Below are 16525 nucleotides of genomic sequence, written 5' to 3' on the forward strand. Positions count from 1 at the left end.
GGTTAACACGAAACGCGTCGCCAAGACGCGTGCGCACGGGCCGTCTCTGAGCTTATCCTCCAACCTCGGGCGCCGCTCCTCCACACTTTTACATCATCATCCGCCTCCGACCACCGTCACCCTGTCGCATCATCCGACCGCACATCGCGTGCGCGTACACTCGCTTCACCGCCCGCAGAGCCGATTCCATGTGGTACATACAACTCCTTGGCCTCCGCAACCGAGCCAGGGCTGCTCGCGAAAAAGAGCCCGGAGGGTGGTGGGGTGGGTATCGAGCTGCTTCATAGGCTACCCATCCAGGGTCGGCCGGGCTGTGCTACTCGTCGGCGCTGGTGTCGGATTTCGCAGTCATGCCATCTGGCCAGGCTTCACTCGCTGCAGGTGCCTGCCGGCTCTCCTGTCCTGTCGAAAAGTCTGGGGCTGTAGACTGAAACGTCGTCGACTGCGTTTCTCTCACCTCGTGCCGTCGGTGTCTGCCAGCGTGGAATGCTCGGGCGGAGCCAAGGCTGCTCCGGGGACTGAAACACGTCCCTCAAAGCCTGGGTGGGCGGGATTCCTGCGCATTATTACTGCCCAGGGGTTTTCATTTCGTCGGCCCTGCTTGCTGACTGTTCTTTTCGCAGATGTACATACATGCCCGCCTCGACCCCGCTCCTCCCCTTCGCCCCGGCCTTTGTTGAGTGGCACTGCCCCGACCAAAATGCCACCCTCTATCTCGGCCACCGCCATCCACGCCCACCCTGTCAGCTAGCCCTCGAGATCCGCTTCGACGAGGCCGAGAGTGCCGCCTTTTTCAAGCTCCGCACCCCCGTCGCCCTCAAAGCATGCCCCAAAAAGACAAACATCCTTGCCTTCATCCTCCCAGACCGCATCCTCACCCTGCATGGCGAGGCCGATCCCGATCTCGATACCACCATCGTCCCGGCCCATGTCCGGCGAGGCCTGGTGCAGGCGAAAGCATGCTTCCCATCCGACCCCATCTGCAGCCTCCGCTTCGCCCTCTCCAACCCACCCGTCGTCATCGTCCCAGCCGCAACGTCGCTCACCCCGGCGACCGCAGCTTCAGGCGACATCCTGGGCTCGCTGCGGTCCTTCGCCCAAGCCACTGAGTTCACCGTGTATTTCCCCCGCAAGCAGATAGCCCAGGAGAGCCTGAAATCCCTCTGCACCCTAGCCCATGATGCTGGTCTGAAGCCCATAGCCCGCCAGCTGGACATTACGGGCCTGCACAAAGGCCAGGGCGCCGAGATGGTTGAGGGTGCCGACCTGCACATCCCCAACCCAGGTGTCGAGAGCCCGCCGTCATACGACGAGCTCGCCCTTCCTGCCCCTCCTCCCGCGCCCATTTCTCGAGAAGGCGCGAAGGGCAGGGCGCGCGATTCTCCCGCGCCCGACCCAATCGCGTCGTTATCCTCGGAGAAGGTAGGCGAGCAACAACAGCAGCAGCAGGAACAGGAGGCTCTAGAAGACGAAGCGGTGCCGTTATATGACGAGCTTGCTCCTTCTCCTCCCCCTCCACCCGTCTCAGGCAAAGGCACGAAGGGCAGCAGGGCGCGCGAGTTCCCAACCGCGGGCCCGGACGCGAAAAGGCCCAAGCTCACTCCTCCGGCCGCGACCTCGGAGGACGTGGACGTAGGCGTGCAAGGCGCGCAACAGCAGCCGCAGACCGCGCCGCTGGCAGACCAAGTGGCGCGGCTCGTGCACGCGGCGCTCGACGGCCTCCGCGCCGAGATGCGGCAGGAAATGCGCGACGGCCTGGCGCGACTGGAAAGGAAGTTCGAGGCACGTGTCGACGAGGTGGCCGAGGAGCTGCGCGCCGAGGCCGACGACGCCATGAACGACCTGCGCGACGAGACGGACGAGGTGACGGACGTGCGCATAGACGAGCAGATGATGCACGTCAAGGACGAGCTGAGGGAGTACGTGGCCGAGGAGATGAGGGACGTCGAGGAGAAGCTGAGGGAGAGGATCTGCGGGGCGAATCTGATGCTGAGCTTTGAATGATCTCTCTCTACCTCTCCCTTGTGACCAACCGGGATTGTACGCATTGTTGAGTAAGTTGGTTTTTGGGGAGGCGTGAAAGTGATAGATGCGTGCGTGCCGTTGGTGGGCTGGCGGGACTCATGGCAGGACCATGCCATCCATACCCGTCGTCAAGCATGAATCATGAATTCTTATTATTCTCTGATCCTCCTCGGCGGGGGGTCGAGCGCCGCTGGCATCCCAAGGGTGGATTTGCAGGAATCTCTACCAGCCTGGCCGGTTACGGACATTAGACCGTGAGGCGGGCGTCGCAAGTCTGCATGGCCTAAATGGCGGGATTGCTATATGTAGGTGTTGAAGTATGTACAAAAACAACGTAAAAGTTCAACCACCCTTGCAAGTAGGGCGTAACATCCTTTGATCAGTCAGTCGGATCAGTGCATCCAGGAAGAAGGCAAAAGAAGAGAGAAGAAAAAAATCAACATCAATGGATGAAGATATCCTTCACCTCCGCCGCCTTCTGGAGCGCGTCACCCGCCGTCTCCAGGACCAGCCCGACCCGCCTGTAGTGCCCGGCCTGCTCCTGCTCCTGCTCCTGCTCCTGCTCCTGCTCCTGCTCCTGCTCCAGCGCTTCCAGCAGCAGCGATCCGACCCACCTGACGCCGTCCCTGCGCAGCGGCACCACGTACAACGGCCCGAGAGGGGGGCGGCGGCGGCGGCGGCGGCGGCGGCGGCGTTCTGCATCCGCAGCACACTCGTCGGCCAGCGCGGCCCCGACGACGCTCCCATCGGCGGCGAACAGCGGCCACTCAACGACGCCGCCATCATCATCGGCGGCCGCCACCGCACGCCGCCGCCGCCGTCTGTCTCCCTTCCCCTCGTCCCCCTCGTCCTGGTGCTCCCCCTCGTGCTCCTCCCCCTCGTGCTTCTCCTCCCCCTCGTGCTCCTCCTCCTCCTCCTCCTCCTCGCCCCCCTCCTGCCCCTCCTCCTCGCTCCTTCCCCCCGCCGCCTCCGCCACCGACAACCTCCAAGCAAACACCCTCACGCACAGCCCACGCAACGCAACCACCCCCGTCTCCTCGACGATCGAGCACCACTCGTACGCGCGCTCCCACGCCCACGCGCGCGCCGGCGCCGGCGCCACGACGAACCGGACGGCGGCATCGACCGAGGCCCACGACCAAGACGGGATGGTGGTGGTGGTGATGATGCCCGCGTCGTCGTCGTCGTCGTCGTCCTCGTCGTCGTCGCCGTCGCGCAGGGGGGTCGAGCAACGGGTGGTCGAGCGGGCGGGGGGCAGAGGGGGGCGCTTTGCGGGGTGGTGATGGTGGTGGGCGACGTGCCACAGGAGCTGGTCGGGGAGCTTGGCGCGCCAGGTGCCGTAGAGGCAGGTGTCGGGGGTGATTGTTGTTGTTGTTGTTGTTGTTGTTGTTGTTGTTGTCGTTGTTGCAGGGTCGACGTCGCGGGAGGAGGAAGAGCGCGCAAGCGTCTCGAGGCCCCGCTCGATCTCGGTCACGAGGCCTTGGATGGCGACGAGCTTGTCGGTGGGGACGGTGAGGCGGCGCGCCGAGTAGCCCTGCGCGATGTGGTGCCAGGCGTCGTAGATGCTGACGGCGGACGGGCAGGCGTAGTCGCTCCTCCCGGTGCTTACTTCGGGGGGCTTGGTGGCGTCGTCTTGCCAGCCGCGGATGCGGAGGAGGGGGCAGGCGGCGCCGGTTTCGGATATGCTCAGCGAGCGGCAGGACCAGACCGTCTGCGTGCGTGTGAAGTGGATGACGCGCGGGGAGAGGATCCATTCCTGGGTGATCCAGGCGCGGTTGCCGAGGGGGCCGAGGTCTCTGAAGAAGGGCGTCCGGCGACACGACGTTGCGGAGGATATCCAAAGTCGGGTGGGAGACGAGCGGCCGCTTGGGGGAGCGGCGGCGGCGGGCAACGGAAGGCTGACTGCGTCGTGGAAAGGCTTCTGCATGAAGCAGCCCTGCGATCCGTCCGCTGCTCCGCTGGCTGAAATGGTGACGAGCGAGTCCCGGTATATGGCTCCCATGTGCGCTGACTCGCGTTCCCAGTCGGAGAGATCGTCTTGTATGATGCAAAGCGAGTCGATCCAGAGATACCTCAATCCGAGCTTCTGCGTGATGAGCACGGCGTCTTTGAAAGTCTGCGTCAGGCAGCTGGGACTGAATCCCTCGTGGAGGTGTCGCTCGACGTTTGAACGAGTCGTTTGGATGGGACGACTCTCTGGAGGTCCCCAGCAGTGGCTCAAAGTTGCGTATTGAGCTCTGATATTCAATTTACGACTCTCCACGAGCTTGAGCGGCAGATGGCCTACGGCCCTTCCGACATCTATTATTCGAGAGGGAAGAATCGGGAGGTGTCCTGTGTCTTGTCTCTGGCCAATAAAATTGAACTTGCAACGGTCGTGATTCGTTTGGCAGTCGTTAATCCAATACTCGAGCAGCTGGAACATATCGGAGGAGTCGGGTAAAGCTGCTGGAAGTTTGCGATACACTTGATCATCGGGCCCTGTCGCAACTTTGGAGCAGTCAATGTATTTTACTTGCAAAAACATGTCTTCTTCACCAGGCAAAGACGGGTGTAATCTCTTGCAACCCGTTATGGTGATTCCAACAAAGCCAAGATTCCGGTCTTACCTGGTAGTAGTATGAAGCGTGTCTGTAACTTTTTATCGAGTTTTCCCATGTTGCATGCAACAACGATTGTCGGGCGGTAGCGTTTACGTATCATCCGCATAACCACTCGTCCGGCCAGGTGCTCGTAGAGGAAGAGCCAGTCAACTCTGCAGCCCTCGTCCGGGGGATGTTTTTGTAATTCCTTGATGAATGATGATACGATCATAGCGCACAGAGAGCAGCGAGTGGCGGAGATTAGGAGCTGACACGCTTGTGGCAAGTGCTTATAAACACCTGCTTCTAGCGACCGTGAAGACGTCTTCAGGACTCTCTTCAAGCAGTCGGAGGTTGCGATGCCTGAACAAGCATAACACAGAGCCATCGCTGCTGAGTTGGCCAGAAGGAGGTTAGGGTTCAGTGATGTCGTAGAGTTCGTCAAAAAGCGGGGTTCCGGCAGATTATCAGTTGGGTTTCTTTGCAGTGTAGTTCGAATTACTAGCTCCACTCAGGCACCCTTGTACCCGTATCGTAGCCGTTCCAGGCCCGCCACATCGATGGGGGCCAACTGCGACCTCACCAAAACCACGAGTCCAAACACAACTAAACAACACATCAGCTTTCTGGACATACATCTGAAAGGCCCACGCAGTGGAACTCACGAGCCGGCAAACCCCCCTCCCACCCCGCAACTTCTTCCTTGGCCGTCCGCGACTTCAACCACACCACCAAGCACAAAGCCAAGTTCAGCAGCGGCAGGAACTTCTCGACGGGACCATCGTCGACACCGCTCGTGCCGAGGGCTCTGAGGATCGTTTCATAGCCACGCTGAACCGAGGACGAGCCTCCTCCGCCGCCGCCTACCTGTACGCGCTTAGGGAAGAACGACGACGGTGGGTTGCCGAGCGGTATGAAGTACAGCGAGTACGCAGAGGCGGCGAGCGAGGTGATGGCGAGGACGGCGGTCATGAATTCGGCGAAAGAGGAGGGCGCAAAGAGCGGGCGGAGGTAGAGGATTAGAGAGAGGGCGGGCAGGGCGAGGAAGGCTTTCTGGAAGAGAGACGACGCGTTAGCCATCTAAGAATCTCGCGGCCCTACTTCTTCAAGTGGTAAAGCAGAGTGCGGGGTACCTTGTAGAAGTCGGTTCGGGCCACATCCTCGGTCTGGAGCTGGGTGATGAGCTTCTCTTGCTCTGCGGGCAGGTGTCAGCGGGGCTTGCAAAGTAATGCGACAACTTGCTAAGTAACGCGCGCGCGCACCTTCTTCATCAATACCCTCGGCCGGCTCTTCCTCAGAGTCGTCGGGATAGCGGAAAGCTTTTCGTAGGCGGGTGGTAGCCATGTTGCGTGGCGGCAGTGTACAAAAAAAGCTGACCAGGTCTGATGCGCGGGAGCTTTGGCGATGGAAGCTGTCGCAGTTGGATGACGCAGGCTGAAGCGCGAGCGTTGCCTGAGGCACAAAAACTCACACGAATTGCAACCGGTCCAGCAGCCAGCGAAATACACAATTAACATCTAGGACTCAAAATACAATTTCCAGAAGCTAGCTTTTCCTCGGAAATTCAAGGGCTTCCTCCAGCCCCCAGCAGAGCTCGCCGCTCCATCCCCGCGCCCGCCTCAGCGGCCATCACTAAATTTGCGGAGGAGCGGCCAAACCTCCGACGATCATTCGAGCCTACCTACCTCTCTCATCGCACCTCCACCAACCCACCACAACCACAACCACCACAACCACCACAAGCGCCGCCAATCCTCACCCTCCAAAAAAGAAAAAAGCCCACGCACAATGGCCCTCCGCCCACCCCCTCCAGGCGCATTCCGCCCCCTCCTCCGCCCGAAAGCCACGCCGCGCCTCCCCACCACCACCACCACCACCACGACGACGCCTCACCTCCCCCTCCTCGCCCGGCGCACGCTCATCGCCGCGCCCAAGCCCAACTCCGGCCCGCTCATGACGCGCCGCGCCGACCGCGCCCTGCCCTCCGTCTCCTCAACACACTCATCCACGCGGCGATGGCTGCTGACGCTCCCGGCGTTCGGGCTGGTCCTCGCGGGCGCGACGGCGGCCATCTTCAACTACCAGAAGCAGTCGAGCTCGGTGGTGGAGGCGACGCTGTACGCGCTGCGGACGCACCCGGACGCGCGCGCCGCGCTGGGCGGCGAGATACGCTTCGCGTCGGCGGTGCCGTGGATCGCGGGCACGATCGACCAGCTGCACGGGCGGATCGACGTGCGGTATGGGGTGAGGGGGAGGGAGGGGAAGGGGGTGATGAGGTTTAGGAGCGAGAGGAGGGGGAGGATGGGATTTGTGAGTTTTGATTTTTTCTTTTCTTTTCTTTTCTTTTTTGGTTGTTTTCTTTTTGGTTTCGGGGGAGGGGCGGGACTGGAGGGGATGGAGAAAAAGGATGAAGGGCTGGTGGTGAGTTGGGCGGACGGGCGGACGGGTGGCGTCGAGGAATATTCGATGCTCTCCGTTTGCCGGCCGGGCGCCGCTTTGCCCGTGTCTGTCATGACCCAATGGGTGTGTCTCCAGAGCGTTGAAAGAGATCGGGAAAAGGCGCTGCAGTGGCTGTCACCACAGAGTGAAAAGCTGAAAGCCTAAAACCCCGGGCTCGATTGCACCAGACCACCCACGCCCAGCTGCCTGAAGCCGGCATCCGTCTTGGCCAGCAATGCCGCGTTTCTGCAAGATCTTTATTTGTTTCCTCAAAAAAAAAACCCCGCATGATCATTCAGGACCTTAGGCTAACATATTCTTCCCCGCAGTTCGAGACTCTGGAATGGAGTCTGACGACCGACGACGGCAAGACCATTCAGCTGCTCGACCAGAACGGACCCGATCCGTTCAGACGGGTCGCAGGGGATGACGAGGACTAGACCCGGGTGTGCGCATCCGGGGAGGGAAAGGCATGAACAAGGAAAAGAAAAAAAATCAACGATCCACAAAACGGTGACCAAGTGTTCCCAATCAGTCAAAAGGCAAAGCATTCAAGAGAACGTACGTGTGTTGGCAGAGGGAGAGCATGTGCCTAAGGGGTCGAAGTGTATCATATGTGCATCAGCGGGCGTTGGGGTTCGGGCGGGGTCGGTCGGTGTCGGTGCCGGTGCCCCATTTCCACTTCCAGCTCCCCTCTTCTAGAGCGAACCAGATTCAGAAAGAAAAAAGATCAGGGATCTCCCGCCGGGGGGGTTGTGCAAGCATAATGCTTCAGAAATGTTTTAGCAGCGGATGCATGGTCCCCCCCATGTATCTTCAACAAATCTTATTTCGACCACGTCGTCAACCATGACCCCACCCACTTCCACTCTTCGGTCTGACTGGCAGACTGCCGTTATCTCCCCTTGCGCAGGGTAGTCATTCCTTCGGCCACTCTCTTGTCACACGTTCAGTGGTGTCGGTCGTGACGCGGGACGGCCCGCCTCGTCAGCTACGTGTACCCTACACATTCGCCCGTCGTCCCCCTACCACCTACACCTTGCTTGACGCGCTGCTCCGCGGAACCATCGCAGCTCCACCGTCTGACGATGGTGATCAATGCCGCACGAATGTCGGCACACTCCCAAAAACAAGGTCAAAGTACAGCATCTTCTGCTTCAGCCCCGATCGCATTCAGCCACTTACCATCTCCCCTCCGCACGCGGTATGCGCAGTATGAGACACATCAAAAGTCCCCATCCTAACATACGCACGCACACACATATGCTGAGACGAGATTCGAAAGCAGCCCGCCGGATGGGGGCAAGGGCCAACGTTCGGCAGGCAGACGTTGGAGCACATGCATGATAAGAAGAATAGGAAGGGAGGGTCCCGCAGCTTTTCACGCCATGCGTATATGTGCGTACATATACATACGTCAATCACGGCTGATGCGTACTGACGATCATCGCCACCCATGCATGTTGTTGATCCGAAAGGGAAGGGACGGAAGGCATCGGTAAGAGCATCTGGCTTCAAGATGAAGGAAATCTGTGACCAAAAAAAAAATAGCGACGTACACCTGGTAATTCTATGCGTATCCATGGGGGAGGAGGAGGGAGAGAACAGGACTAGATCATATCACAGGCGCCGGATCGAGCGGACGTATGCCACTCTCCGCTATTGCATTGCATGGCAGTCAGTCGGTCCTGCAACTACTACTGTTGCAATGCACGTGCAAGGTTCGGTTCGCAACAGCACAACACCCGCTTCTCCTCCTTCTCGCGCCACCCACCGCCTCCCTGACGAAATTTTTACTTGACTTTTTCATGTTTTGCATTTTCTATTAACGGCATTAGACGAGAAAATCCAAAAGAAAAGAAATTTCCCATCCATAAGACTCGTGGCAAACCAGATCACAAAGACCACTGCTACACGAGTAAGGAGAAGGGAGCGAGAGAGAAAGAGGGTTGACGGAAGCTGATCAGAAAAAAAATTCATCGTCATAGCTGCTTGCTACTTCCCCTCCCATCTCCCTTCTCCATGCCGTTCGATACCTCCTTCCCTTCGCTTGCGGGGGGAGTTAATAGAATAAAACAAAAAAGGGAATGGGATCGTTTGTTCGTAAAATCATCTCATACACACACACACTCCCCCTCTTTCTTCCCCAAATAGAGCCCGCTCAGCCGGCCCCCCTCAAGAAAAGCTGGGCCGCCAGATTTCTCCCCTTTCGAAAGCGAAAGGCGGAGCAAATGTTTCCCGCCCACCCACCCCCAAACCAAAAAGTAGTACAAGTCAAAAATAGAAAAAGGAGTGACTAGCTAGATTTTTCTTCATTGCGCCTAGCCTGAAAGCAAAAGCAAGCAAGCAAACAAAAAACAAGCAAGAAAGCCACGTTCTTTAAGAGGGAAGCGAAGGGGGGAGTGTGTGAGAGAGAGAAGGGATATAGTCCGACCACGCGGGTGCTCTCTCGAAAGCTTTGAAACGCCTTCCCAGTGAAAATGTCACCGCTACCGCCGCCCGCCGAATTACTGCTTTTGGATCGTTCGCGTCCCCCCTTCATCGGACCTGGGGGGGAAAGGAGAGAGAGAAAGAGGAACAGAGTTGGACAAAGGTCCCGTCACTCCCTCACTTAGAAGTCATGAGGAAGCTCATACGGGTTGTCTTCCTTGTCGTTCGTCTTCTCGTTCTCGGCGGCGGTGAGGCGGCGCTGGCGCTGGCTGGGGTGGTGGGCGAGGTCGGGCTTCTTGACGCCGTTGACGAGCGAGGCGAAGCGCGGGTTGGTGGTGAGCGGGGACGAGATGTTGATGGGGAAGCGGCCGAGGCTGCTGCGCTTGCTGTGGCGCTTGCTGCTGCGGGTGGTGTCGGCGCTGGCGCTCTTCTGGTGCAGGCCCGTCTTCTCGCGGAAGGACGGGGCGCGGCCGCCGCCGGCCTCGGAGGTCGGGTAGGGGGGCAGCGCGGGGACCGGGGGCTTCTCCTCGTTGTCGTCGGGGCGGCCGCCGAAGAAGGAGCGGCTGTAGTTGGAGGCGGTGTAGCGCGAGGTGCGGAAGTGGGAGGGGAGCAGCGACTGGCGGGCCTGCTGGAAGATGGAGCGGGTGGGCGAGTAGGTCGGCTGCGGGGAGTGGACGAGGGGCTGGTGTTGGGTGGACAGGGCCGAGGGCGACTTGCGGGCCGGGGTGCTCCAGGGGGACTGGTTGAGGGTCATGCTCTGCATGGACGACTTGATGCTGAGCGTCTTCTCGGCCTCGAGCTGGGCCTCGGCGTCCTGGATGGACACGGCGCCCTTGGAGCGGACCTTGCGGGCGGTGATGCGGAGCTTGGTGTCGCGGAAGACGTAGCTCGCGATGATGTTGACGAAGCCGAGCACCAGGATGATGATGCCGGAGCTGATGACGACGCTCCAGAAGGGCACGCCGAGGTTCTCGACGCTCGTGGCATCCTTGTTGAGGTTGCCCAGGGTGTTGACGCCGAGTAGGATCATGGCCAATCCCAGAGCGACGAAGCCATGCTCGGGGCTGAAGAGCGGCCAGTTCTTGCGGAAGTAGCTGCGGAAGAGGCAGGCCTCGGACGCGACGAGGAACACTGCGGAGGTCAGTCCAGGTCGCCAATGGGAAGTCAATGGCTGGGGTCGGGGAGTGGTGTGCCAAGACGCGCGATGTGCTGGCGGACGCAGAGTGGGAGAACTCACAGCTGATGCAGGCGGTGATAACGTGGCTGCAGCCGTCGAAGAAGAAGAAGCGCGAGACGACGATGGTCTTGACCAGCATGAGGACGCTGGCGGTGGCGACCATGAGCAGGCCGACGATGTTCAGAGCGCGGACGACATTAAGGATGATGTACGCTGGGCCAGCCAGGTTCTTGGAGATGAGGACGGACATGGTGTCCCGGGATGCAAGCTGCAGGCTGGTTCGATGGCAGCTGTCGAGGAAGGTGCAGTTTGGCGCGCGCGATGTCGAAATCTGCGGGCAGACGTGGTGTGGAGACAAGGAGCGATGGGCGTGCAGAGCCAAAGGATGGAAGAAGCGAAGAAGCAGAAGAGCAGTCCCAGCCGCTGGGGCGAAGGTCTTCTTCCTGCTCACGGGGAGTGAAGCTAACAATAGGAAAGACGGCGACAATAGCAATTGAACATGAGGAGAGGAAGTGAGAGCACGCGCGACGGCCCGGGACGGGCATTAGTTATGGAGAGAGTCGCCCTCTCGCCCCGAGCAGGCTTCCCGGCTCGTCATTTCGCCCGGCCAAGGACCAATCCGGCGCGGTCGGGACGGGGACGCGCTGAGAGCCTATGAAACGGCTGGGACGGGCGGGAAGCAGGCGGGCGATGAAGCACCAAGGTGTTTCTGAAGGCCGGGGTGCGCGCAGCCAGCGGAGCGACAGTGCGCGTCGAGGGAGTCGCAGGGGCCGGCCGACGGATTGGCTGTCGCTGGCCCGATGCCGTGTTTCAGATGCGCGAGGAGCCTCCCCAGCCCACGCGCCCACGCGCCCACACGCCCACCACCGCTGCCTCTTAAGCGCCCGCCCCGGCACCCGCCCAAGCACCGCAGAAAGCACCCAGCCAGCCGCCGCTTATCTGCAAATCTCGTCTCCGTGCCTCGGGAGCCCCATGGCGCGGTCCGCACATGACAATCGCCGCCGCCGCCGTGCGTGCTGGCCGGAGGGTCGAGCGAGGTGCGCGCAGTCGGTGAGCTGGAGCGTGAGCTGGTGAAGCTGCCCGTCCGCTGCTCTGGCGCGGCGGCCGAGCGCGAGCGAGCGAGCGAGCTTCTGCCAGAGAGGCTCGGGCAGAGTGAGGTGGCGCTAGCTAAATTTAAACCGCGTGGCCGCCTCGCCCTCGCCCTCTCTCGCGCTCCTGCGTTTTTCAACGAACCTCAACCCCCCCCCCCGTCCCGTTCGTGCCGTGCCCGCTCTGCAGTGCTCTGCTCTTCCCTCGTGCACAACCCACACACCCCCCCTGCCTCCACCGAAGACTAGCGCCCACCGCAACCGAGCCTCAGGATCGCCGCTCGCTCGCTGGCTCGCTCGTGGCTCGCTCGTCGCCACTCGATAATCCCCCAACGCGACTCAAGCACCAACCCGCCCCGAAGCAACCAAAGCCATGGCCCGCGGCAACCAGCGCGAGAAGGCCCGCGAAAAGAACCTGAAGGCTCAGTCAGGCCAGGTGAGACTTTGATGACGGCGCCAGGAAAAAAAAGTCGGAAAAAAAAAGAAATAGAAATGCTGACTCTTTCTCCCTTCTCTCTCCGCGCCCGCAGAAAAACAAGAACAGCGTACGTATTTTGTCGCTACCTAGCTGCGAACGGTTTTTCCCCCATCCCCAGCAGCAGCACTGACCCTGCTTGCTCCCGTAGATGACTGGCACCGAGTTCGCTCGCACCAAGGAAGACCAGGCCGCCATCATGCGCGCGAAGCAGGCTGCAGGTGCGTTCCATGCGTTGTCCCGGCCGTGTCTCCACCCCGCCCCGTCGACGCGGGCGGCATGTCCATGCGGCCACTTGTTTTCTCTTGCTGACCAAACCGTGCAGCCGAAGCCAAGAAGGCCGCTGAAGGCAAGAAGTAGGCCTGCCGAGCCCCCTGCCGTCCCGTAGGTAGCCCACGTCGACTTAATGCGTCCAACGTGCTACTACCTTCTGCCGCCGCGACCGTCGGGCCGCGCTGGCGTCTTTACTACTTTGGACGTTGATGTAGACTAGGTGTTTTCCATTAATTAAGCGTTCCCTTCTTGCGTTCAGCCCCCGGCGTTAAAGCCACCACTTGTGAATCAGCCAAACATATATTTGACCATTGCCACGCTACTGCGAAAGTCCGTTCCCGCATTATTCTCTGGCCACGCGCGCACGAGCATCCCGAACAAATGAAACGGCAAAAGCAATCCTCAATAATCGGATCCCTGAACCCTGCTTCCGCTCCTCTGGAGGAATCGCCATAATATCCTCAACCTTATTATCATTAGGTTTCCAGGTTTCCCGGTTTCGAATCAATCGCGACGGCCCTATCTGTTCCAGAACCTCAATCCAGCAATCTTGTCGCCACCTGATATCTCCCCACTCGAATGTTGCACCGTCATTAAAGTCGATATAACTGTTCCAGGCTGAAGCATACCAAGGAAACGCAATAGAAAACACGCGTCCCGTGACGCGACGACAAGAAAGGTGCCAGCCTCCGAGATATCGTGTTCATCCATCGACGAGGCAGGCGGATCGTTCTGCCTCGGTGGCGTGGTCGTGATATGTGCAATCGTGTGTTGGCCTGCCGAGTGGGCTGAATCCTTCAATGGCTCGCATTGTGGCGTTGAACGCCTTAAACACGAATCCGGCAGGCCAGTCGTCAGAGCTGCCGGCCAACACTTGACCCGTGCGCGCGTACTCGTTGACAAGGAGCCTGCATAGCGGCGAGTCCTCGGGCAAGTTGTCGTACACTTCATTGATGACCTCGGGGCCGGGCAGCAGGTAGCCCTCCTGCACACACGAGATGATGACGTCCATTGTATCGTTCTTCAATTGTGGCACGTCATAGTTGTCTGCAAATATGTAGAGAGACGCGAGGAATCGGAGCCCGCGTATGCGCGCGAGCCCGCCGTCCATGGCATTGATGAGAAGTTTCCGTGAGTAGAGCCACTCGACGAATGTTTCGAATATGCTGCAAAATGTGGTAGGAAGCGTCATCTTCATCTCCCGGGCCTCTTTAGAGTTACCGAGGAAGGTCATCCGGAAGAAGGGAGAAACTTCGCATAGAGCTGACCGATGGAGAGTGTATAGTTGGCTGTCGCTGCCGAAGCCGATGTCGAACTCTATCGTCGTGGCCATGTCACTACTGTTCCGAGTAAGTACCCATGTCGTGATGCTAATGAAGGAACTCACCCATAGGAAAGCTGACGGTATTCTGGGGGAATAGGCAGCTCATGTGTGGCATCAAGCCTCACCCTCTTTGCCTTCGGAGGTGGAGTACGCGGGTCGTACCTTGACGGCTCAGGTGTACCTCCACCGGTAGACGAAGCCGCCATGGTCCAAGTCGAACACGGCGTGGTCTCAGCTGAACGGTTCATCGTGTTGGATGTGCGAGGAGATGGGAAGTTGCAATGGCAGGCAGATGAGCAAAGGGCGTTGGTCAATTCATACGACTGGGGATGACGCAATTCCGTGGTTCGGTTGGGGTAAGATGTAGGCACGTTGTAGCCGCTCCTTCCCTCTAGAAAAATCGCGCTCCCCTCCCAGGACGCTGACGTACGTGAACGACTCGAGTACTTAAGCTCACATATATAGCACTTTAGTGAGGAATTCAATTCTCCATTCACTCAATCCTGCCGGTGATTCAAGTCTCCATATCCGAGCAGTCTTGGCGCATCGAGCAACGGCATGTGAATATTCACGGTACGCCAAGACATATCCGGCGAGTGAATGTACGCTTTGAGGGAATAATAGAGACAACCGCGGAGAAAGCGTAGAGGGAACTTGACACGCAGCCTTGCTGGAATAATAACGATTGACTTGTACTCGTTCCCAATCAATAGTAGTAAGAGATTCGAAAAACCGACAAATCCGGTAAAGGCGAAAAGCATTTCTAGCGTGTTTCTGCCGCAACCATGGCATCTACGTGAACGCGCGAGCTGTTCAATATATCTACACAACTTGCCAGTGCTCAGTCCCATTTTTGATAGGTCGATATGCATGAACCAGGCCCGTATTAACTCCAAGGCCAATGGGTAGTTTCCGAAGTACAGAGAAAAACAAAAGTATACGCAGTACAGCCCCTTCACGACACTCCACCGGGCTTCCTTTTGGCCGTCCACCGACGCAGCAGTATTCCCCTCAGTTCGTGACGCGGAGGACAAAGTTGACGATGACGGCGGCCAGCAGGGCGAGGGCCAGCACGGTGGGGCCGAAGCGGTCGTCGAAGCCGCCCTGGCCGCGCTGGCGGATGCTCTTGGCGCGCCAGTGGAAGGTGATGAGGGCGTAGATCATGGCGGCCATGGCGACGAGGGTGAAGAGACCGGCGCTGATCTGGCCGACCTTATCGCCAAAGTTGAGCAGCCCGACGGCCAGGCCGCCGAGGATGACGGTGAAGTTGAGCCATGAGAGGAAGGTGCGCTCGTTGGCGAAGAAGACCTTGGGCTCGACGCGCGTGGGCAGGGCGATGCGCTTGCCTGCAGCAGCGAGCGGACGGGTTAGCAACAGCCGGCTGAGAGACGACGCATGGCGCGAGCAGAGCTGAGGAGCGGAGGTCGCCTACCCGGGGCAGTCTGGAGGAGAGGTTGGCTCGACATTACGGATCGGCGGGGGCGGACGTGCTCTAAAATGAGGTCGAGGGGAGGGCAGCAGCAGTGCCAATGGTGTCACAACAGCACGACGGGCGGGGAAAGCAGGGTCGAGAGAGGCACGGGAGAGCAACAGCGGGAGGAAATGTCTGGAGGAAGTCGCGCGACGGCGGAGCAGGCTTGCGGCGGCGAGAAAAGCAGACGATGGGAGCTCTCGAGCGGCGCGGCGCACGAGGGAACGGACAAGCTTTCTGATTCGTCCCCGCCCGGCCCAATTATTGACGTCGCTTTGCCCCGACTCAGTCCCGTCTCCCACCCGCTCCGACAACAACACACACGACAGCTCCCTGCCCCATCGCCCTCGCAGTCCCGCCCAAAACATCCCCGAACGCCGCCCGCCCTCCGTCGCCAGCCACCCGCAACGTCCCTCGAACTCGCCGCCCGCCTCCCGCAACACCGTCGCCATGGCCGCTCCCGTACGATCCACGTGTTCTCCCTCTCCTATTGCTCCTAACCCGCTGACTCCAGCAGCCCGTCTCGGAAACCCGCTTGAAGCAGATCGCCACCGATGTACGCCGACCGATGCTCTCCCAAGACTCTGTCCGGATGCATGACCGCTAAGCAACTCTTCCCCACAGGCCTGCGACGCCGCCGTCGGAACCGCCGAGAGCTACATCCACTCGTCGACCGCCGAGTGGAATAACACCATCATCGTGCGTGGACTCCCCGCCGCACCACCACCAAATCCCACACCGGAAACATGAAGAAGAAGCCGCAGAAGAAAAGAGCAAGAAAAAAACAGGACCCGTTTAGTAACCGCAGCATTCGCGTTTTTTTCTCCGCAAGCAGAACACCATCCTCAAGTCGTTGATCAGCGAGACGAGCACCGGCCCCAACAACCAGCCCCCGTTCAAGTACGCCGTCAACAGCACCATCATCCAGCACGCCCCCACGTTTTCGCGCACCGCCGACAGCGACTCCGGCGCCGCCGCCGAGGACCAGGCCGCCAGCCTCGCCAAGGTCGGCCGCCGCGGCATGCACAGCGCCGCTGGCGCCTACTGGAACAGCGAGAAGGACGGCATGTGGTCGTTCAAGTACGACGGCGGCGAGAAGAAGGGCCTCGACGTTGTCATCAACGTCATGTGGATTGCGCTCTAAACTTCTCTCTCTCTCTTGTCGCGCCCAGCCTGCCAGCAGCTTCGGTGAGAGAGCGGAGCTGCCGGGGGAAAAGGAGAGAGGAAAAGGAGGAAGAAGG

The 16525-nt window shown here is 59.8% G+C and overlaps 8 protein-coding genes across 8 annotated transcripts; 3 read left to right on the forward strand and 5 right to left on the reverse strand.

Moving 5' to 3' along the window:
• Nucleotides 1–633: 633 nt before the first annotated feature.
• Nucleotides 634–2004, forward strand: BKCO1_5300062 (uncharacterized protein; the record flags this gene model as incomplete). Its single annotated transcript, XM_020277172.1, has 1 exon — nt 634–2004. The coding sequence occupies one exon, from the start codon at nt 634–636 to the stop codon at nt 2002–2004; it is 1371 nt and encodes a 456-aa protein (XP_020127291.1).
• Nucleotides 2005–2467: 463 nt separating this feature from the next.
• BKCO1_5300063 (heterokaryon incompatibility protein) lies at nt 2468–4552 on the reverse strand (the record flags this gene model as incomplete). The annotated part of the gene is made up of 1 exon (XM_020277173.1): nt 2468–4552. The coding sequence occupies one exon, from the start codon at nt 4550–4552 to the stop codon at nt 2468–2470; it is 2085 nt and encodes a 694-aa protein (XP_020127290.1).
• A 566-nt stretch (nt 4553–5118) lies between these two features.
• On the reverse strand, nt 5119–5951 carry BKCO1_5300064 (uncharacterized protein; the record flags this gene model as incomplete). The annotated part of the gene is made up of 4 exons (XM_020277174.1): nt 5119–5213; nt 5273–5660; nt 5741–5802; nt 5870–5951. 4 exons carry the CDS (start codon nt 5949–5951, stop codon nt 5119–5121), a joined length of 627 nt encoding a protein of 208 aa, XP_020127293.1.
• A 444-nt stretch (nt 5952–6395) lies between these two features.
• Nucleotides 6396–7486, forward strand: BKCO1_5300065 (cytochrome oxidase complex assembly protein; the record flags this gene model as incomplete). The annotated part of the gene is made up of 2 exons (XM_020277175.1): nt 6396–6917; nt 7376–7486. The coding sequence occupies 2 exons, from the start codon at nt 6396–6398 to the stop codon at nt 7484–7486; spliced, it is 633 nt and encodes a 210-aa protein (XP_020127292.1).
• A 2171-nt stretch (nt 7487–9657) lies between these two features.
• On the reverse strand, nt 9658–10903 carry BKCO1_5300066 (uncharacterized protein; the record flags this gene model as incomplete). The annotated part of the gene is made up of 2 exons (XM_020277176.1): nt 9658–10607; nt 10714–10903. The coding sequence occupies 2 exons, from the start codon at nt 10901–10903 to the stop codon at nt 9658–9660; spliced, it is 1140 nt and encodes a 379-aa protein (XP_020127295.1).
• A 2289-nt stretch (nt 10904–13192) lies between these two features.
• Nucleotides 13193–14061, reverse strand: BKCO1_5300067 (btb poz domain containing protein; the record flags this gene model as incomplete). The annotated part of the gene is made up of 2 exons (XM_020277177.1): nt 13193–13826; nt 13877–14061. The coding sequence occupies 2 exons, from the start codon at nt 14059–14061 to the stop codon at nt 13193–13195; spliced, it is 819 nt and encodes a 272-aa protein (XP_020127294.1).
• Nucleotides 14062–14824: 763 nt separating this feature from the next.
• BKCO1_5300068 (vacuolar transporter chaperone 1) lies at nt 14825–15279 on the reverse strand (the record flags this gene model as incomplete). Its single annotated transcript, XM_020277178.1, has 2 exons — nt 14825–15159; nt 15246–15279. The coding sequence occupies 2 exons, from the start codon at nt 15277–15279 to the stop codon at nt 14825–14827; spliced, it is 369 nt and encodes a 122-aa protein (XP_020127297.1).
• A 455-nt stretch (nt 15280–15734) lies between these two features.
• Nucleotides 15735–16428, forward strand: BKCO1_5300069 (dynein light chain; the record flags this gene model as incomplete). Its single annotated transcript, XM_020277179.1, has 4 exons — nt 15735–15746; nt 15802–15840; nt 15909–15983; nt 16120–16428. 4 exons carry the CDS (start codon nt 15735–15737, stop codon nt 16426–16428), a joined length of 435 nt encoding a protein of 144 aa, XP_020127296.1.
• Between the last annotated feature and the right edge of the window lie 97 nt (nt 16429–16525).

Source organism: Diplodia corticola, assembly GCF_001883845.1.
Source record: "Diplodia corticola strain CBS 112549 chromosome Unknown scaffold53, whole genome shotgun sequence".
NCBI classification, from domain to species: Eukaryota; Fungi; Ascomycota; class Dothideomycetes; order Botryosphaeriales; family Botryosphaeriaceae; genus Diplodia; species Diplodia corticola.